We start from the raw sequence: 22,031 nt of genomic DNA, 5'->3' as shown, positions 1-22,031 counted from the left end.
TTCTGCTGGTGAACACCCACATGCCACATGTGTTGGTTGTGTATTGCCCAGGTCAAAAGGTTAGATGCTAGCTTAAAGCTATGGTCTACGATCTGAAACCCAGTTTGGCTGATGAGACACGTTTCTCTCCCCCTCACTCACCCCTCCCCTCCATTTTCCAAGATCCCACCCCCCAGCTCAAATTGCCCTGCCTCACCTCCAAACAACACGCCCCCTCCAACAGAGCAAGAAACAACCAGTGGCGTGGCGTGGAGATTTTTTTTGAGGAAGCCAAGCGAGACAAAGCCTGTTATCTGTATTTTTTTAGGGAGTGGGGTACATAAAAGGCTATGTTGCAGTTTGGATCGCTATTTCATGTAATGGACCTGTTAGAGTGCCCAGAGAGCGCTCGTTTTACTTACTTTGAACACCGACACACGCCCTTTAGCTCTCCCACCCTCACTCACTCATTCACACACGTTCATTGTCCTCTTGACTTAGCTTAAACATCTTATTAATTAATTCAACCGCCCACTTAAACACACAACCGGCCGCTTCATGCACACTGCCAATGTGCTAACCTCCCTGATTTCATTCAGTGGCTCGAGGATGACGATACTGTGATTTGATTGGTTTGAGGCCAAAGACGGGGTGGCTTCCCTTGGCACACTCTTGGTCAATCACAGATGAGCAGTGTCATGACCACGGCCTCATCTGATTGGTTAATCATTCTTGTTTTTTTCACCAAGGGACGCCAACTCTGCTTGGCTTCCTTGCGGACAACAGCGTGCAGTATCGTATTTTCACCACACATTCGACACAGAACATTTACGAGGGCGCTGTTTTACACTTTGTAAAATGCTCAATAACTAGAGGAGAGGAATAAGGAAGAGATGACAGTGACCAAACACAGAAGAAGTATCGAAACTGTTAAAAAGGAATATTTTCATTAAATCACAGCTACAGTCTAAAAAAAGAGAGGAAGCATGGCTTCCCTTGGCCTCCGGGAGAAAACGCCACTGGAAACAACTAACAATTAGCCGGCGAAGCAGGTCTGGCGTTGCCACTGCCAGCTGATCAGAGCAGAGCCGACTGTGGGCGAGACTTTACCTTTCCTTGCATGTCTTCACCAGCCCAGTTTACAGTGCTAAAGATATGTGGCTAACTTATGCTAAAATGTATTGACAGAGCCGACCCGTTCCGACCAGCAGCGTTCAGTCATTAGCCAGTATAGGCACAGACTATCCAGCGTCAGTCTTCAGTCCCAAATCCCTCTGCAGCTTTTTCCACCAATCGTACATTTCTCCAATATACAAGCTCTATTGGCGCCTGTATTGCTCATAATTCTTCCTTGCTTCAGCCTTTTCCTCCAAACTTTTTCATTTTCTTCCCTTCGCTGTGGAGGGTAACAGTAACAGCTTCCTAGTTTCGGTCTTCTCTGGCTCCATGATGCTTCAGCTGCTTAGCAGCTAGCTGACGTGAGAAGGGTCGTGGGGAAGGACAAGGCGGGACCATGGGCTGGACTGTGCGGAGCAGGGGAGACAGGGGATTGGATGGACTTAAACACAAACCCAAAATGAGGGGAATGGCACTTTGGATTGGTCAATTATTATGCTTTTTTGCAGCTGATGTACTGAATAGATTTGTTTTGTTCTTTTTGCTTTTTATATTGCATAGATCAGACCATCGGACCATAACGACCTCATCAACAATGTTATTAATAATTACCAAGCTTCCAAATTGTAGACCATAACTTTAACTAAACACAGTCTATAAACAACTTTATCTCCAATTTTAACATCAAACTACTGAAAAACCATGCTGGTGCTTTTATATTCCATCAGTCATCTGTGCTTATTTACATCCAGGTAGTTGAGTGTTAAAGCAGATTGGCAGAAGCCATTGAGCTGAGCTCAAGTCCTGGCTTACTGTGGGTGGCTGTGCTTAAGCTGTAACACAACAGATGATCAGCAAATCACACCAAAACAATAATGACAACAAAAAATGGTTTGTTAAACAGACTTGCAGTTCTAGTGCCGACTATTGTCCAACCCTAATGTTACAAATACAGAAGTGTGAGCTCAAAATCTGTAAAGGATCATCCTCTGAAGTCCATATTGGAATTGAATGAACTTAGTATCAGACGGGGGCTTTTTATGTTTATAAGAGGAACCTGTGATGTAAGACTAGCAATAAGATCTTTTTTCCCCTGAGAGCACAGAACAGCCAAATCAAATGGAAACCTGGCCAGACACTCGTTTTCTTGACGCCCCTGCACTTTAGGTCATCCTGCATGTTTCTGGGACATTAGAAATTTTAAAATTCCAGTGAGTGGCTTTTGGATACAATTTCTTGAACTTGAGTTCATCAAAGGAAAGTAACCCAACCTTCATTGATGTTGGCACCAGGAAAATGTCACGTCTTTTTTTTTTTTTTTCAAGGAATGAAGTTTTGAAGGCCGTGAAAAAAGTTCAGAGGAGTAATTGTTTCCAAGAATTCATGAAAGTGTTTGTGACTGATCAATAGACCGTCTGACTTCATTGACAATGGGCCCTGTCGCCAGCAGTAAAAGATCCAACAGCTGTAAAGGAGGAATGGATTTGATGGATAGCTCTTCAGCCATGTTTTCATACCATGGCACATACTCTAAGAGCAGGTCCAAGGGATGGATGGCTGAAATCTTCAGGTCGAGGTGGAAAAAATGCCAGGGTTGGGTTAAACTATGAGCAAAATGTGGGGCCGTTACAGTCCAGACCTTAATCACACTCTACACAATGTGTACATGAAGCTGAGGCCCGGTCAGTGTAGCCCTGTCTCCATATCAGCTGTACGAGGGGTTGTGATGGCAGTGAACTGGCCTCCCTCTTGATGTTTACATTCTCCAGACACAGGGGAGGATGAAGGAGAGAGAAGGGGGAGAGGGGGGAGAAGGGGAATTGGTTACAGCTGCAGCACTGGAACTCCAAGTCATCCAAGAAAAAGGGCTCCTGGGCACGGACACAGCATATTATGGCTAACATTATGGTTTGGAGTGGATTTTTATGAGGGGCGTTTGCTTGTTTTGTGTGTGGATGAGTGAGGGGCAGATAAAGGGGACTTACGTAACATTTCTCCGACCCGCTGTCTTCGCCTTGCTTTTGTTTCAGTCCACTCAAACAGAAATGGTCCGAGCAATGAATGTTCTTGTAAACAACTGGTGCAGAAGGATTTAAAGATGTGGTGCATTCTTGTGCATGTGTGCTTCACTCTGATAAAGTCAGTCCTGAAAACAAATCGAGTTCCACAAGTCAAGAAGAGAAAAACTCTCAGAAAGTATGAGAGCTTGGCATTGCTCGAAAGCCAAAGTCCCTGGGGAAGAGGCCATCATCGTGGTGTTCTGCGAATTAGAAAAACCTCCCCAGTGGAGCCCTAATGAGGTCACTTATCAGGCAGGGCATTTGGAGGGTGTGCCGCTTCCTCTCTGCTTCCCTCCATCTGTCAGGGAGAGGACAAATGACCTCAGCAGACTCTGCCAATAATGTCATGTGGCGTCAGACTGTATGACATGCTTCAGTTTGACTGAGAGAGGAGACCGGCCAAACTTTCTCCAGTTCAGTCCGTCCAGAAAAGAAACGCACCAGGTCAAGTTTCATCTTAGCCTGAATGATATTTAAAAAAAAAGGGAAGTGTTTGTTGCTATTTCTCCCAACAGCTGGGACAAGCCAAGCCAAAAACAACTCCTATAATGTGAAATACAGTTATATAAACAGCCTAATCAGTGTGTTTGTGTGTGCGTGTGTTGTGTGATGGGAAAATGTACAAACTGAAGTGTTTTCAGTAACTGCTTGAAACAATCTAAGTGCAAGATGGGAACAAGGGTTTAATTTTGTTTATTTGTTGTGGATTACAAGAAAAGGAAGGAACCTCAACATGAATAGAGTTCATGAGAAGAATTTGTAAATCACAGAGAGTAATTACTTCACAAGTAATAAGGGTTAAACCGTGGTGGGAAAACACAACAGCATTTTTTTCCTCCAAACCACATGAAAAGGATTCCAATATTAGAATGCGTAGTGAGGCTGATCAAAAAAAAAAAAAAAAAAAAAAAAAAAGCCTCTTTGAAACCAAATGAGGAAAATGACTCCAGCTGAAGACATGAAAAAATAAGTGCCATGTGTTGGTCTGGTGATTACTAAAAATATACCCAGCATGTTGCCTCTATCACATTCAATTACAGCTGAAGGTATCTTTGAGAAGATCTGGCACCGCGGACGGTCTAATGAAGAGGTCACGATCGGTTCACAGAGATAAACACCAAGTCTAGCTCTTGGCACCGGACCCAGTCGTGCAACTCTCGTGGACTTCAATGTGCTGCCTTATTTGGAGGCAGAGGTTTTAGACCTACATTTAGTTCCCCTCAATTTCAGTGTGAATAAAGGAGAAAGAGAAATGGTGTATTGAACAAAGTGCGTGTATTTTACAATTAAAGTTGACAATACTATACTTAAAAGAAATCTCCTCACAAAATTGCAGGTGATGGTAAAATATAACATAGTATTGATGCAATATGTTTACTATTTCAAAACTGTCATTTGAAATTAAAATGATGGATGATGGGAAAAGCTAAACAGTGGAAAAAGTCATAAAGGTGAGAGTTTTACTGAAAACCATACAGTAGTTGTCAATATATTTCTATCTGGACCTTCAAGGCCCAGTGATGTCTATTCTCTGATGCTAAGATAATATCCCGTAAAAAACAAACAAATAAACAAACAAAAAATCTGGCTCACTATTTGGATGGTCAAACCAGGACAGGCCAGCAATTTAATTCCTTTAAAATATATCAAATACCTTAAGTTATGATTTGGGGACCTTTAAGACTTAGCCCCTTATACGTAAAATCAAAAGGTACCATGTTTAGATACTTAAATGTATCCTTGTGACTGTGAGGGAACTGTGTGTGAACACAACATTGCAAGGTTATAAATTGAAGAATAAATATGTTTAATTAAAAAAAGGGTTTATTATTGAACAAATTGATATTTTTTACCACATCAATACAATAAAGTACTGAAAATGGGTACCGTTGAGTACCGGTACTGACTGCACAGGTACCGGGCATTGGTACCATATTGTTTCAAATGTGAAAGGTACCCATCCCTACCTGCTGGTGACACTAGATTTTCTTCTAAAGGGTCATTAAAGTGGTTCTGGGTTCATCCACTGGAGACTGTTTGTATTTCAAAACTTTAATGGTGATGTTGAATTCAACAGAAAATACGTGGTTCTAGTGAAAAGTTGCCTTAAAAAACAAAGCAAAGAAGAAAAAAAAAGAAGCAGAACGTGAATGTGATCTGCTCGGTGATCCTTAGGGTCACCGGGGTTTATCCTGGGACGACCATGAATAATATTAAGACAATCCTCCAGACAGCTCCTAAGATAAATTAGTTTGGACAAAGAGGTGAAGTGACACTGAAATCCCTGGAGCCGTGGAGATAGCTTAGTAAAGAAACCTAAAGGCAAGCCAGAAGGAGCTCACATTTACAAGTGTAGTCTTGTGCCCATTCAACTCACAACAAACAGTAATTTATTTGTAGCCATAACACAAGATGGCTCCAACACAATAGTGTCACCCATGGCGTGGCCGTAAAAACAAACACATTTTGCAGATTATCAGAGTAATGAACCCTAATCTGCTGGGCAATGTGCCTGACCTAAAGTGAAATCAATGAGCTTAGGATAACATGTGAACACACTGACCTAAAACTTAGCTCGTGCTCTGCTGGCACAGACACAAGCCTTGAGATGCACAGGACGGCCTGCACAAGGTCCAAAGATAAATATGGTTTATTCAGGTTCTGTGTGGAGACTAAGTGGTCTGCAAGGATAATACAAAGAATTTCAGGCTAATTATACAGCTTCTAAGCATTCTCATATGTGAATGTGCTCTGCCACTCTGGCATGCTGTCTGCTGTGTGGAGTCTATATTATTCCAGAGAGCCATTGGGGAGAGGGGTTAAAGCCTGGAATGTACACTATTTCCCCACAGGAAGCCGAGCATGGAAGTCTACTATTGCCCCACGCCCAGATCTCTCCATCACACGCAAAGTCGGCCTGCTACTGAAAATAATCCAAATTCAGAGAGCCTTACTCATGTATGATGCAGGGAATGAAAAGCACCACAGGACGCTACTTTTGACCTTTTGTGCTTTATTAAAGACATTTTATCTTTGATACGTCATACTGTTGCATTGTACAAAATTTCACAACACATTACAAAAATATCGGAAAGCTTTTCTTAACATCACTGTACTGACGCCATCTGCTTAGAGAGCTCTGTTTTTCATAAAACTAAGTATTCACAAGTTGTCAGCTTTACTGGAGGACATTGCAACGTGTTGCCTCTTTAGAGCAGCATGGTTTTACATTTACACAGGTCTCAACACAAGTCATAGTGGGAGTTTCTTCATAAGATATACGGTTTATACACAATGATACAGGATTGTACAACATATTGCAGCACGAGGAGTTTTGTAATGCTGTGCAGAGTAGATTTTCAAGGCATGAGTATAGAAAAGTAAATTATATATAAGTCAGATCAAAGTCTGTCTCAGTCACTCTTAACTGAGTTAGGATGATGCTTTTAATCAGTGGTTAAAAGGTTTTGTTGTGTTACATGAACGTCATGTAAACATATCTACATAAGCATTATTTTTTACACTCAAAGTGATGATTTTTGTCTATTACAGAGGAAGCTTTTTTTATACAAGAATGTAAAAAATATGTATCCAGTAAAATGTGCCAAAATAATGAATTGTTTCTTTTTTTGCTGAACTGTGCTTTAGTACTAAAAGCTTTCATAAAAATCCATCGCTCCAGGAGTTCCCTCTCTTTATATGAAACATATACCTTTATGCCTGAGCAGCACAGAGTTTATCACAGGATTTTTACGATGATTTATAACATACAGTTATAGTTTTGTGTGTGATGCTATGCTTCCACAGCGTTTCTGTCTCTAGTTACACGTGTCTGTTGGAGCAGGTGCCTGTTCCCTGGCTACAGAGGAGCACACTTGTAGGCTATAAACACGGAAATATATAGACATGACATTAATACACACTGGCACGCTCACAGAAAAGCCTCACCCAAACACACAGACATACACAGGAGTATACGCAGAGAACACATATACACTCACACACTCTGACCTAACACCCGTGAGCACCCGTCTGGTACATGTAACAGACAGTCATTTCATTAAATGGCTCAGTGGGGGCTCGTCCTAGCCAGCAGAAAGAGGCCCACATCCAACATATACACCCTCCCCGTACTTTCCACCTACTGTAACTTATGTGCACCTTCGAAGGAACACTACATTATGGACATCATAATAAAAGCATACAAAGTGTTACAAAGCTTTTCAAAGCTTCACTTCAGGTCATTCAAGTGGTGACAAACAGTACTGAGTTTAGCTAAAATAGTGCTATAAATCACACATACTGTACATTTCTAATGCTCGTAATAAAACAAAAAACAACATCCTTCATGACATAAAAGGGATCTGTTTTTTTCGTCGTGATTATGTCCCAGGCTGGATGCAGCTGAGGGGTGAAGGCACAGGAGCCACACACAGCTTTGTTTACAGCTGCCCTTTCTCAGTTCTGTTTGGTTCCAGACTTTTGTCCATGGAAAGGTCTTGACAGAGGAGGATCTCCAGTAATCTTCCTAACAGAAGAGGAACAAGTATCCCTGATCCCTCGCTGTCTCTCCGTATTTCTTTCTTTTCCACATTAAAATGTCAGGAGAGGCATGAGGAAAAGATGAAAAGTTCACTGGAGAGAGCAAAGCTTACTCAACTGTTTTCCACCGCCTCTTCTCGTCAACTGAGATGCTCAAGACACCACATTTGTCTGCATTATCCAGGTTGTTTGAGAGTTTTCATCCAGTATCGACCAGTGGCTGTAGTAGTGATTGAAATGGCACAGGTCAGGATTATGTACAGTCAGATTGGAGCCTTCTCTATGCTATAATGAGATGGTTGCTCCGCTCTCTGATGTCTGCTGCAGGAACAAGGTCCTTTTTCACAGGGGTAGGAATTATGGTAGAACGTCTACCTTTTGGCTTGAACAAATCAGAGACGAAAAATACCTGTAGGAGAAACAAAGGAGAGAGAAATGAAAATGAGTCTTGGGAGTGTGAGTAGATTTACAAAATGACTCAGTATCAACAGATGAGCTTTAACAGAAAGGGATTTAATAAATCTATATTTTGCTCAAGCGGCAACCTCCGGTCTAAGAATATGAGACAATGCAGAAGTGCTAAAATCTGCTGTTTCTCAAGTGTCCGCTTGAGGCTGGCTCCAGAAGTACCAGAAGTCACATACACACTAAGCCCCCCCCCAAAAAAGCTGTTTTCAAAGCAGAAATTAACCTATTTACAGCCTTTATCAATATGGCCGCTATAGCCAATGTGCTTCATTTTCTGTTTCAGAAACAGACGGGTGAAGTCGAGGAGACTACGTCCATGCTTTATACAGTCTATGGTTTTGCTAAGTTCCCATAACCCTTTGCTGGCTTGAATAAAGCAGTTGTTACTGTGCTTAACATGTACTACCTATGTTTCTCCTCTTGGACCAATTGTTCTGTTATTAAAGGCAAATACATTTTCTTTTCCTTACACTTTAAAAATGGTGTTCCTCAAGGTGCTGTATTGGGTCCCTTTCTTTTCACATACATTATATTTTCTTATTTGTGTGAATTTATACAGGGACAGCTCAAACAAAGAGACTTAATCATTTGTTAATGTATTTTTTTTCTTTTTTGTCTATGGGTGCCTTTTTCTTTTTTTTTTTTACCATCATGGTGATCAACATTTTGTGACTTGATAACATGAAACATCATACCATGAAATAAATTTTTATTCAGAAATATCTAGAAGCCTATTACTGTCTGATTAAATCTATACAATACAATGAAATTATGTAGTAACGACTCACTATGCAGTAGGCTACCAGGGCTCCCTGAACAAAACCTGCCAGGACATCAGTGGGGTGGTGTTTGTGGTCAGACACACGGGACAGGCCAGTGTAGAAGGACATCATGATGAGGGTGAACTGGGTCAGGGGGCGCAGCAGGCGGGCGCCATGCCAGTTGAAACGAGACTGCAGGTAAAACTGTGAAAGACACAGAGCAGAAATAAGCCAAGGAAACATAAGAGATGATTGTTTTTGATATATTGTGGTGGACGTCACAACACAACAGAATGTGTGTGTACGTTAAAGCACATAGCAACTCACCACCAAGTAAAGCATGGTGTACATGGAGAATGATGCGTGTCCGGAGAAGAAAGACTTCCTGAGAAGACAGAGGACAATAAAGGATCATTACAAACAGCTTTCATTTTAAAATCAAACCTTTTTTTGGTTGTTTTTTTAATCACCTGGCCTCTGTGACTTTGCTCTCTGGCCCCTGACACTGATAATCAGTGATGTATCCCAGGGAGCAGTTGATGGTGGAGAAGTCAGGTTTGCACACATCCAGGAAGTGAGGCCTCATGCGGCCCACTGACACCTTGGCGATGTCGGTGAAGGACTGACTGATGGCACAGCCAAAGATGAACACGCCCACCTGCTTGTAGAGAGCGGAGATGTAGGGGTTTCCAACAAAAGACTTGGACCCCTCATTCAGATAGTATATCCTGTAGCTTTCCCCGATGATAATCTAAAAATAAAAACAGAAGAGATGATAACGTGAGTGAATATCATGAAGTGTTCTCACTCCCTGAGTCCTTCAGTCCAAAACACATAAATCTCCAGAGTAATGTGTGAAAATGTGTTGATGAAAGGATGCCAGATATTTGAGTTGATACAGCTCTGACAAACCATGTATCTTGGACAGAGAAGACTGTTGGCCAATTAAGTGTGATGTTCATATTTCACATCCAATTTAATACACAACAGGGTGTCTCGTCAGATATGTGAACATTTGAATAAAAGCCCAATCAACATGTTATTATGAGGTCTGTTTTCATAAAGTCTGACATTCTGCACCATTAATCTTTTACCAATTTAACAGTTTCAACTGTGAACACAGACTTTGCTCAGTATAATTCCCTCAAGCAAAGTCTACAGCATAGCAGAATTATAGACTGTATGTATTAAAGTCCTGAAATGGCTTATCAAAGAGCCTTCAAGCCCTCGCTTAATGTCACAGAGGGACAGAGCTAAGCTCTCAGGGACTTATTGGAAATGTGCATCAAAGTGTTTGATTCATTAAGGGCTGGACATCTGAGAGTGGGTTACAGAATTCTCTGCCTCTAAGTTATGAATGAGATCAAAATAACATTTTCAGACTCAAAATGTAATTATAAGGCTTTAAATAGAATTGCCCTCAAGTGGTCTAAAATTCCCACTTTATAGTTAAATGTGTTCATCTGTGTCATTTTCCTGCAGTGAGAAAACAGTGAGTCGACGTGGGAGGCGACTCAAACTGTCGGCCATGTATAGTTTTCTGTAAGAGTGTAAATAAACCACAGTCTAAAACCGACAATTGACGCGCAAGGCACACTGAGGGGGGAACTGAGCGGCCATAACTCAGAACAGCTGTTGAAGCTCAAAAAAACGCCTTCACAACCCCCTTCATCTCCTGTTGTCTTCCAGTAAATGAAAGAGTGGATGAGGAGTCAGAACAGGAGAATTTAGAAGAATTGAAGACAGAGCACAGATAAAAATGCTGAGAGAGAAAAAGGAGTGTGTGAAAAATGAGAAAAAAGATAAGAAAAGAAGCAAAGGGGGCGAGAAGGAGAAAGGGGAAGGTGAGAGGAGGAATGAGGACTGGGAGGGAGAGTACGGAGGGGGTTGGGGAGGCACCGCTGGTTCTAATCAGCAGAAACGCTGAGCTAGGCGACGTGTCTGATTTTGGTGGCCAGACTCCACCAGGCGCACGTCAGGGGCACGTTTGTTTTTCAGCGCTCCAGCTGTCTCTCTGAAACAGCTCCGGTTTCACCAGGGATGTCTGGCTGTTTTCATGTTAGTATCTCTGTTTCATCAGACATTCTTTCGTGGGGCGCAGAAATAAGTCTCATTCTGGGAAACACACTCTGCTCAGGGATAGCCTTTAAGGAGATTTAACAAGCTGATAGAGTGTGTTGTTTCCACCATCCAGGCCTTTAGAGCCAGCTCGATAAAGCCCAGCTGCTTTCATGGGAACGGAAAAGTGGGAGAACACACATCTGGTTCCCCATGTGTGAAAGATTCGACTGTGTGAACGCATAAATGAATTGGAGTTGCAGGATGTGTAACTGTTACACTAAAACCTCATGAGATAATCAGTGGGGGTGACAACTGATTTGTGACTCATGCTAAATGTCTTTCATTCCAAAAGTAGAGCCCTGGTGAGATCTGAATAACTCAAAATGACGTGGTCTCTCATGCTTTTTCAATCTATTCAGAGAGAACAGAGCCCTGTGTGACTAAGCGGGGGTGTTTTCAGGTTCAGTAACACAAAAGTTGGACAGAAACGCTCTGTAGACGGAGAGATGGATTATAAAATCACGTTTTTTTGAGTGGAAAGTGATATATCTGGCAGAGTTGTCTTGTTTGGGGCAGTCACCACAATTCCACCCCACCAATTACAGTATTTAACCAAACAACCATTGCGTCAACCATAATTACACGGGGCTACAACTCTTCTCACCATGAAAACCCTTGTGGCCTGAAGCCCATATTATAGTCTGCTCTCTAAGAGGAGGGCAGGACAGGCTTCAGGGAGAGACGATGGAGAATCCACGACATGAGGCGAGGCAGCTTAGGGACAACTGCTAATGCTTTGACAGGGCTGAGAATCACCAGTAGGCTCTGCTGCTTACTGTATATCACAGGAATCTGTTTTGCTAGCCAAGTGCTGACCTATCACCCTTTCACTCTGTAGTTTTCTACATGTAGCTAATGTGCTAGTGATGATGTTAGGCGTCTACATTATTTCTACATCGTTAGCTAGGTTTTATAGTAACTCTCCTTTGTCACAAGCGTTTTTTTAAGTTGCGACTAGTGTTACATGCATGACATTCTCTTTAGTTAACTGGATGCTAAACAGTTACAGTATAATTTCTATTGAAGCGACTTGGCTGTTCACAGTTACCCAACTAAAATTAGCCTCCCAGCTTTAGTTAGCTAGTTAAGCAAACACCCTGTATTAAGTAGTGGGTAGCCAGTTATCAATACACTGTTACTACAAAGCTACTTCTCTTGATGCTAAGATACAAGTATTTTCTATGTGGGAACTGTAAGTGCTATCAAAATAAATTTGCTAAGCTCCTACAAACAATGTCAGTGCATTAGCTGGTGGGTTGTCTGATCGTCCCCAGTGTATTATGAATATTTAGTATTTGGGAACTTGCTTGTTTGTACCTGTTGTTTTAAGGTACATTCTGTACAAATGGAAACATGTTGTGATATAGCAGTCATTCTGAACAACCACTGATCAAATGCATAAACATAAATGCTACTAGTTTGCCCACTTAGAGCGACTGTAGAAATAGGGGAGGGCAGGTGAATTTTAAGGTGCGATCCAATTGTACACGGAAGTCCAAATTTACGTGTTCCAAGGTCGGAATTTCCTACTGGGAGATCGGTTTATCCACACCATTCCTGAGTTTTTGATCAAAGATGACTGCCCCCGGTGTAAACAGTAAGTAAGCTCCTGTTCTTTTATGTTTATTTTAGCATTTCTGACTATGTAGTATTGTTCAATGTTTACATATAGAAATACTGCTGTTTCCGACATGGCAACTGCAATAGCAGTTCTGGTTTTGGTACCAATATCAAGATGTGAATTTGGGTTACGTTTCACACATATTTGGTATTTACAGCCCAACAGGATTTTGATGCTCAAATATTGACAAAACTTCTTTCAGCTTGAAGTTATCTGTGTTGCATTCAAGTGTAATTTTAGTGATACATGATGAAATCACACCTGAAGTACAGCAGTTTGAATCAGTCTGAGAGTTATGATTGGACCTGTGAGCTGTGTCAAATGCAGAAAATGTACTTTAAATTGCAGAAGAGAAGGAAATTGTGTACTTTGTAGATTATGGGTACATTCCCACTCTTTTCTCCCAGGAGATTATAACAAACCACTTAACACCAAGATCTCCTTATCATTGCAGTAATCTTGGACTCTACAAGATAAGCCTGGTTGTTGGCTAGTTTCATCTAGGATGTGTTGAAGCAAACCAGTGTACAGTGTACAGATGTGGAGAGGTGCTGAATCAGTAATCATGTGAAATAATCTCAGTTTATATACCCACAATGAGCCCACTGACAGATAAACTCCTCTGATGGAGTGTGTGAAGTATAAGTGTGTGCAGTGGTGTGCTGTGGTTTAGTTAAACGAAAACATGAACACACAAAAGTCATCGAAACAACAGTTTAAAATCTTCACATCATGTTCATATTATGAATTGTTAAGTTGTGACTGTTATCATGAGTAAATGATGACTAGGCTGCCAGTAATGGTGAAGGCTGCTGAAATAAATGAAGTGATGATGACATTAGTGATCAGAGTGAGGTGACTTACAGAGAAGATGGTGATAAGAATGCCAGCAGCGCTAAGCACACCGTCGCTAATGGTATCTCCGTTTTTGGCCGGGTACTTGATGGACTCATCGTCGCAGTAAAACCCTCTACGGTAAGGTTGAACAGCGCTGGTCTCAATGACCAAGAAAGGCAGGCCGGCTAATGTGAAGAAGCAGTGAGCAGCATAAAGAGAAAAAGGGGTGGTGGGGGTGGCAGAGGGGGAGAGACAGATGGAGGTGCTGGGTTAATGATATGCAAATTACAGAGGTTACAGGTACAAGCAAGAAGTAACCAGGGGGCATCTGGGACTGGATCAGTGCACCTGAGGAGGTTGTAACCTGAAACCAATCAGGAAAAATTAACTCAAGATTTGATCAATTTTCAACTCGAATGGGATTTTGAGACCTAAATGGCAATCTTTTAGGGGAATATCTACTGTCCAACAATTTCCAAAGTGAACCACAAGAATTTATCTGAAGCACTTTTTTAAGCTGTCATGGCTTCCATAAATTTTACTTTTGCACACAAGACTTGTTTCTTTGTCAAAAAATGTTGTTTTTTATTTTTTCAAATTTAAATTCTTCATTTTAGTTTTTGTGTATAAAGTGGAATGGAAAAAAAATACCACTTTTCTCCAGCAGAGGGTGAAATGTTTCTCTCTGACTCATGTGATGTGCATTTTATGGGAAAAGATTGCTCCTGATATAGTCAGTAGACATTATCATCATCATTTAACTTTTTAACAGGGTCTGGTGTTAAAAAAGCAAACTAAAAATCGCAAAAAAAATTGTAACTTGAAGAACCGCAATTGAGTTGGGCTCACACAAATCATAATAGAATCGAACGTGACAATGTTTTTGAATTATCTGATAGTTAATCAATCCAGAAAGAAAGAGATATAAAAAATTAATAAACGGAAAAAAATACTTTTTGTTAGAAAACTGTAATCAACTGACCAAAACTAATGTTCCAATGAGAAATTTTGTTTTGCATCAATTTCAGTTAACGCTATCTTGTCTCTTATCTCTAGGCTGATATTATATAGATAGTAAATTTAATGATCATTAGCTAAGTAATCATTCACCTGTTTTCCACAATTCTAAATTTACCTCTAACTGTAAATCATTGCTGTGTAATACATGACCAAAGGCTAACCCAGCTATAAACAACCTACTGCCTGAAAAAGAAAAAAATTATAAAAAAAATTATTAAATTCTTAACTTTTTTTCCATGTAGTGAAATAAATGGAAACCAATGACTTCTTGTTTTAAATTCAATTTAAATGTTTGTGATGACACACAGTCACTTTGGAAAATGGCTGTCAGTAGTGCACAGTTCACATTATTTGCTGTATATGAGCCACAGTCTGTTTAACCAATCATGTCTTTGGAGGTGTCAACCTTCAGATGCAGTGATTCTGTCCCAACAGATGCTCTCTGGTTCTCTCGCAGTACCACCACAGGACTTACTGAGACCACAGGTACAGTGAAGCCCACTGCTGTGAGTACCGCGTTGGACACTGTGCTGTCCTTATAGGCAAGCTTGATGCTGTTGTCATTGCAGAAGAATCCTCTCTGGTAAGGCGGGAAGGGAGACTTGTGCAAAAACACGGCAACAAGTAACACTGTATGGATTGGCAACATATGAGTAGAGGTCAGACAGATATATTCACCAAAACAGTGACAGCTGCATCAACAGACATCATGAAAAGAAAACACATGAAGGCACAGAGAGAAATCCAAGACAGCTAAGAACCTTCCTGCAGGCGAGACATAAAATTGCATTTTCCAAACAGACACTAATGCTGTCATAAGAAAATGAGGCAAAATAAAAACAACAATTTGTAGAAATTACTACTTAATCAGAGCTACTCCTCTGATTTAGTCTCAAGAGATCCTTTCATGCATTAACTGAGCTCGAACAGGCAGAGTGAGCACTAAAAGGGTTGGATGTGGCATGTTCCTAAGAGAAACCATTGCCGCTAACTGACAAGAAAAAAACAGAAGCACTATCAGAGCCGTCCTTCCTGTCTGCAGAGGCTTTCAAGTGCACTTTAAAAGGCCCACTTTAAGATGCCTTCAGGGGGTGTCTGCGTCTGATCAATTTAGTGTTTTTCACCACTTAAAGTGGCAAAAAGATCTTATTTATCTCCAGACAACAAACACAGAGTGGGTGTTACCAAGATGCAAGCCAAAGAGGACAGCTCTGTTTCCCCCATTTACCAAAGGCGCTAAGGGAGGCCTTTGAAATTTGAGTGTGGACGTGGTACCCAAGAGAGGCCTCAAATCTCTGACAGAATTTAGGAAAAACACACTTTCAGAATCACTTCAAAGCAGCGTTTAACTCATGTAGGAGCTTTCAAGTCACCCTTTGAATAAATCTGCGATCTGCCGATACAAAGCAAAACAAACACGAGTACTCTGTCCCCCTCACGCGCTCTCTTCTTCTGTCTCAAAAGCCAAAAAGCACCAGGGTGCGGAGGTCACTGCATAGAGAGCTGCTGAAGAAAGGATGGCTGTGGAGGGTTGGGGGACATGATTTCTCAAACCAAATGTCAACACATGCTTCAGTTGCTGATCCCCCTCCTCACACGAATGACGATGGCCTTTGATGGGTCCAGCTGGGTTTAGTTCGGGTTACAGACACAGCTCTGCTGCCTGGTGGGAACTGCAGGACACTGGGTTTTCCTTCACTTTCAGCGGGGCTTTCATTATTAACTTTCTGATTCTTACTCTTGCTCTTCAAACAAACACCAGGCTGAGGCTGCGATCAGATCAAAGCGAAAGCGGTCTGATGGTGAGACAGAGATCTGGGCTTTAAGTCTGCATGGACTGTGAAAACATACAGTAAGTGTGCTGAATCCTGAATGTCTGATCTCTTTTTGTTAGTTTAGCCTGGCCATGATCAGAACCACACAGAGCTTCCCAAAACAAGGAACACCCCCAAAAATGAAAAAAGGGCTGAAATCATTGGATGTGGGAAAACCCAGAGTGCTGGTGACCTTTAGTTACACCTCTGGACATTTTCACAAGACAGGTAATGAATTGTGTTTTTTTTTCAAAACCAATTTATCCATGAATAACAGAATTATTACAACAGGGATCAACACAGAAACTTGAGAATGACTCAACAGTAGACAGAGGGATTTGTTTGGGGTGTCGGTTTAGCTCAGTAGTTAAGCCGTGCCCCCTATTAACAGAGGCTATTGTCCTTGAAGTGGGCAGCATGACCCATGGCCTTTTGTCACACATCAGTCCTCACTCTCTCTTTTCCAGCAAATACAGGTGTTAAACCCACCCAACCCCCTCACAGAAACTGAGAGCCAGGGACAAAGAGGTGGCAAGTCGGGTTGTCTCATGACTAAGTTCCCCATTCTTTAAATTTGACTCACAAATTTGTTAAAAGATGAGCAGAATTGGTCAAATATGGCTAAGAATGGGTGTTAGACAAACTGGTTTTGTCATGTGTAGCTACGGTTAGCAGAGTTAGCCCCCCCTCCTCTCCAGTCACCACTGCGCCCTGCAGGTTGACATGCCTGTGCTAGCTGCACATTGCTCAGAGTGATTTCATGTTGGTTTAGCCAGACCCAGCTAAACATCATCACCAGTCTACTGCTTTAAATACCGCCAAACCAGGCTGTGCTGCACGGTGCCATCTGTGTGTGTTCACACGGTGGTTGATTACTCTATCATTAAACTGAGCTACAATCCCAGGCCCCAAATCACGATAATTTATTAACCAACTATTAGTTCTGGCCAGCGAAAGTGACAGTGTTTAATCATTGAGCTGACCGAATGTGCACTCCTGGTGGCAAATAGATTGATGAACTAACGTGTCACCAGCTCTTGAGGATCAGTGTGGGTCAACTGTGTTAAACTTTTGATTAGAAAGAAGGGAATATAAAAAACTTTACAAGACCTCATCCTGATCTCTTTTCCAGACCTCTTATGTTTTCTCAGTCTGCTGACCCTTTCCATCTGCCTCAACGCTGCAGCATCAGCATTGCATGCTAGGATTTTCCCCTCCTACCCTCTTCCTCTTTTCCCGCTTTCAACAGGCAGGGGGTGAAGAGTAGGGGGAGGAGGAGGAAGGGAAGGTGGGTAGCTCCTGCCAACAACAACACCAGTCAGCAAGCATGAGTATGTCTTTTGGATTAGCTCACCAAAGACAACAAAAACAAACTAATTTGATTTTTTTTCACCCATGTTTTTAGTTTCTGTCATCCTCAGGTGCTTTCTGTTCAGTTCTGCCTCTCATTGGTTTTTCTAAACCATCAGCACAAGAACTCAAGCTGCAAACTAACAAATACTGTACCTGATGATTTTCTCACATCAGAAAAGGAGAGAAGACTTATCATTAACGCACACTTGTTAGAATTTCACTCACTCTGCCAGATTGCCTTTGCCCTAGTTCAGAGCCGGCGTTTCCATGAAGCTGCAGTTTGTGGAAACTAGAATCAAAGTATAAGCCTCACGCTGAATTAAATCCCCCACCATAGTTTGGAGGCGTTTGCCAAAACACTGAGTGTGACTATTAAAGCAAACAGACGCACATTTTCCACTTGCAGAGATCTCTCAGTGTCTACTGTTGAGCTGTATACATGTCTGAGGTAGTTGTGGTGTACACACAGATGTAGTTGTTTTTACTTGTAGCACCCCTACACAACCTGTCTGTCTGTCTGTCCCTCCATTTATCCCTCTCCCCCTTTTGCCTGCTGCACAACTCTTTAGTTTATAGCTTGACTGTGGACGGAGAACTAGACGTGCCTTCTTGAGTTACATATACTATACCTTTCTACTGGCAGAAACGTCTTTATTTTCTGATTTCACTCTCAAATTCTTATTAAGATTTGTAAACAATAACACAAAAGGCAATTCCCAGTAAATAATTTTGTTCCTTTTTCATTCCTCGGCCCTCTGAGCACATCACTTTTACAGAAAAAAATGTGCACGTCTGATTAATTAAATAATTACACTTTGACACCAGAATCGCTAGTTGTTTAAATAAAATATAGATTATTTCATTTTTTTTCCATACCTGAAATGCTTTTGAGTCTAAGCTCTGTTTAGTTTTTTTGGCGTCTGCTCTAATGCTACGATGCTCTACTACCTGGATATAAATAAACACAGGGAACAGAAGGCATCTTGTATCTTGAAGCCAGTCTGCATGCAACAACTTGACTGGAGAAATTTTTAATCAACACAGGCAAGTGGATGTCAACGGGCACCATTAAAGACTGGTGATGCTAACTCTGCTATCATTAGCCAGGCTCAATAAACCCATTTAAAAACTGCTTATACCCCAGACACTGTTATCGGGTTTGTTTGAATTTTCATTTCCTGGATCTCCTGGTCTTGGAAACTGTTTTCTCAAGAAGATCCTGGACTTTAGACATCACCAAGTCAAAAGGAATATTCAGTATCAATGGAACCAAAGTGTTCAGAACAACAGCAATAAGCGACTGTTCCCAAAATTAAGACATGATTAATGTCTAGATGCCAATTTTTGAACAACCCAAGACTAAAGTTCTTCACCTCAGAAACTAAAAAAAAATTAGGGCTCCAACTTGTTTAAAAACAAATTTAAAAAAATCTGTAATAAGCTTTTTTTTTTTTTTTTTTTTTTTTTTTTTAAGTTGCACTTAAGCTACCTAAAAGCAGAAATTCTCCCAAAATAAAGTACTTCTGTGTGTTTGGTTAAGTATTTGAGAAAACCATGAAGAGAAAAGGGTTTTTATTAATACATCACCTTTTTTGATTACTATTTCTGTGTACTGACCCTTTAACCGTAGCTGTCCAAATACTTTTGTGTTCCAGATATTTAGAAAACAAAGGATGAACCTAAACCAATAAACCACCTTTGACCCAGTCTTGAACCAGGCCAACCACACATAAAAACACTTAAGGTGATTAGCTGAGAACTTGAAAGCCACTTGTTGGAGCTTAATGAAAACTGAACCTTAACACCTCACATGAGTTTCAAAGAAACAAAGAAATCAAGAAAGAAACACACTAAACAAGAACCAACGTCCAAACATGGAGCAAAGACCAGCCAGCTATTTATAATATGAGTATTAGGAGCTAGGATCCAGTTGCTCTCAGCTCTAAAAGTGTCTACTGACTAATGTTAACCTTCCTGGTAGTGATGGTCCACTGAGATCACAGCAAGATATAACCCTGGATGCCGAAATATGAGAACAGCAATCAGTGTGAGAGAGTGGAGGAGTGGTGTTTACAAGTACCAGCCCTCCATTTCCTCCTTGTGGTTGCTTGTGTTACACCACATCTGAAGGCACAAAAACACTGCTAGTTTGCTGACAACCTTCCAAGTGGGGAGACTGCATACAAAGTAAATGATGGGAATTTACCCTCTATTGAGACAAAAACTATACTAAACTAAGTATAGCTTGTCCGAGAAACATTGCTCAAACTGTAGATGTTTCATTGAATTGCTTGAACAATAGCTGGTGCTTTCCCATGTTTTTGCAACAATATTATTTTGAGCTGAACCCCGCTCTGCAGTCTGCAAGCCTGTTCTTAAACAAACGTCACAAAGTAATCAAAACATATTCAACATGACAAAATAAATGAGTTGAATTAGTGAAAGGTCAAAGGTTATACATGTGAAAAATTCTTTGCAGGAGTTTTCGACTCATGAATATGGTTTCACCCATAAAAACAACCTGAACACAGTGAGAACAGCTGCAGAACTTCACAGGACCACTGCTGATGAACATGAACGCACTCAGGGCTGACCTTTTTACCGCCAGCCTTAATTACTCCACGCACACTCATATACATGTCTGAGGCCAGATGTTGAGATCAGACTTTGGTTGAGATCAAGAGAATTCCTGGTGGTGAGGAATGTGAGCCTTTCTGGAAAATATAATGAGGAGTCAAAGTAGACGGCGCTACAGCACAGGTGTGGGTGGAGACCACAGAAATATATATCCCTGAAGGAGGATTTATTAGTTTCCTCTCTGCCAGCACTATTTTGTTTTGGTGGGGCTGACTTCCACTGACTGAATGAATGTCAGTTTGGCCAAAAGCTGTGGTAGCTGAATGTGTATAAGCAGCTTTAATGAATAAGGTGTCAGTAACACAGTATAAAGGTTTTTATTTTATTACTTTTTAACTAACACTAAGCAAACTTAATCCATTACTATTTAGTAAGAATAGGTGAGCGCTTTATCTTGTGAAGTGTTGGATTATTATTGCAGAATATTGTGGTTAAAAACCTAAATTAACTAAAACTGACCCTGTTCATAGATATATACTAGTAGCAGTATTTGATCTATTTTGGCTTATATTATTTTAATAATGTAAAACTGGATGTCTTAATCTAAGGTTTGTCCTTTCAGAAGTCTAAAATATGAAGAAATCATACTTAAATGACACTAATCATACTAAACGACAAATGAAAGTTTTTGGGCTGCAGGCTGACCAATTGATTCTTACAGATTTAGGTAAAGCAGCTTAACAAACAAAATAGAAGAGACTCTGTTTAATGTAAAAGGTCAAATTGAAGGTTGTTTTGTATTTAATTTGGGCTCACTCAAAAACAGTGTGATAAATAAAGTTAGGATTGTCACTAAAATGTCATTACAGTGATGCATCTGAAACCCTGAGAAATTTGTTAACAATAAAAAAAGGCGATAAACAAACTTAATCGATTTCAGAATCAGCTGTTTGCTAAGTAGTTATCCAAACATCTGAATCCACACTGACCCAGACTTAATTAATTGCTGGATCACAAATAAGAGTTATCAATTTATAGGTCGGCATGTCAGACAGTAACATTTAACCAAACTTATACGTTTGGGAAAGTTAATCAAATTAGTTTAAGTGATTACCAATGTGACTATTTGAAGAGACAACACAGTTGGAGTGGTGAGAAGTGTAACTGGTCACGTTTATTCACTCCTTTATTTTCTTACCTAGAAACAGGCAGAAGAGATCCACTCCGATCAGTAACTTCCTGCGGCTGTGGTCTTTGCAGTTATTGTTGTTCAGTGAGCTCCCGCCGTTCTTCGTCTCGGCTGCCATACTTTTCTCATAAATCAAACAGCGTTGCATTTAAAACGTGTTGTGTGGTACGAATCAAAGTGAAGGAAGAAGTTGTTAGAAGTTATCGCAATGAGGCATTTACTTTCTACTTTTAAGAGTCCTTAGCAGGAGTAGTCATTCAGCTCTGTGCTGTTAGTTAAGTGTTAGGAGAATCAGCGCATTCAACCTCTACTTCCAAACAATCTCGCTTTCTTCCAACTTCTAACCATCCTTTACTCCTTTCCTCCGGGGTAGTAGAGTCATAAGACAGCCTTCCAAGAAAACCACACCCCCGGCCCCTCCCCTCTCAATTAATGCCATATGGCAGCTCCTTCTCAGGATTATTCCCACACTCACCTCTGGGTGTTGGGGGAGAGACTTACTCAATGCAGCGGTAAGAAGGGGAATTCACAAAGCAAAGTCAGCAGGAAAACAATGGGAAAGACTCAGGGGTG

General features: G+C 41.0%; 1 protein-coding gene across 2 annotated transcripts; it reads right to left on the bottom strand.

The window, feature by feature from the left end:
• Positions 1-6,161: 6,161 nt before the first annotated feature.
• Positions 6,162-21,813, bottom strand: LOC141804866 (phospholipid phosphatase 3-like). 2 transcript variants are annotated; one of them, XM_074689515.1, is made up of 6 exons: positions 21,468-21,813; positions 15,001-15,155; positions 9,397-9,677; positions 9,254-9,311; positions 8,954-9,130; positions 6,162-8,106 (listed from the first exon to the last, which is right to left on the bottom strand). In XM_074689515.1, exons 1-6 carry the CDS (start codon positions 21,604-21,606, stop codon positions 7,978-7,980), a joined length of 939 nt encoding a protein of 312 aa, XP_074545616.1. In that variant the 5' UTR covers positions 21,607-21,813; the 3' UTR covers positions 6,162-7,977. The 2 variants fall into 2 exon arrangements, with proteins under 2 accessions (XP_074545616.1, XP_074545615.1); XM_074689514.1 differs by lacking the exon at positions 15,001-15,155 and adding an exon at positions 13,533-13,690.
• Positions 21,814-22,031: the final 218 nt, after the last annotated feature.

This window comes from Halichoeres trimaculatus, unplaced genomic scaffold (genome assembly GCF_033239565.1).
Source record: "Halichoeres trimaculatus isolate MK-OKI-2021-1 unplaced genomic scaffold, fHalTri1.1 fHalTri1_scaffold_15, whole genome shotgun sequence".
In the NCBI taxonomy this organism is placed as follows: domain Eukaryota; kingdom Metazoa; phylum Chordata; class Actinopteri; order Labriformes; family Labridae; genus Halichoeres; species Halichoeres trimaculatus.
Note: the sequence above shows the minus strand (reverse complement) of the source record. Positions and strands in the feature narration are given on the sequence as shown.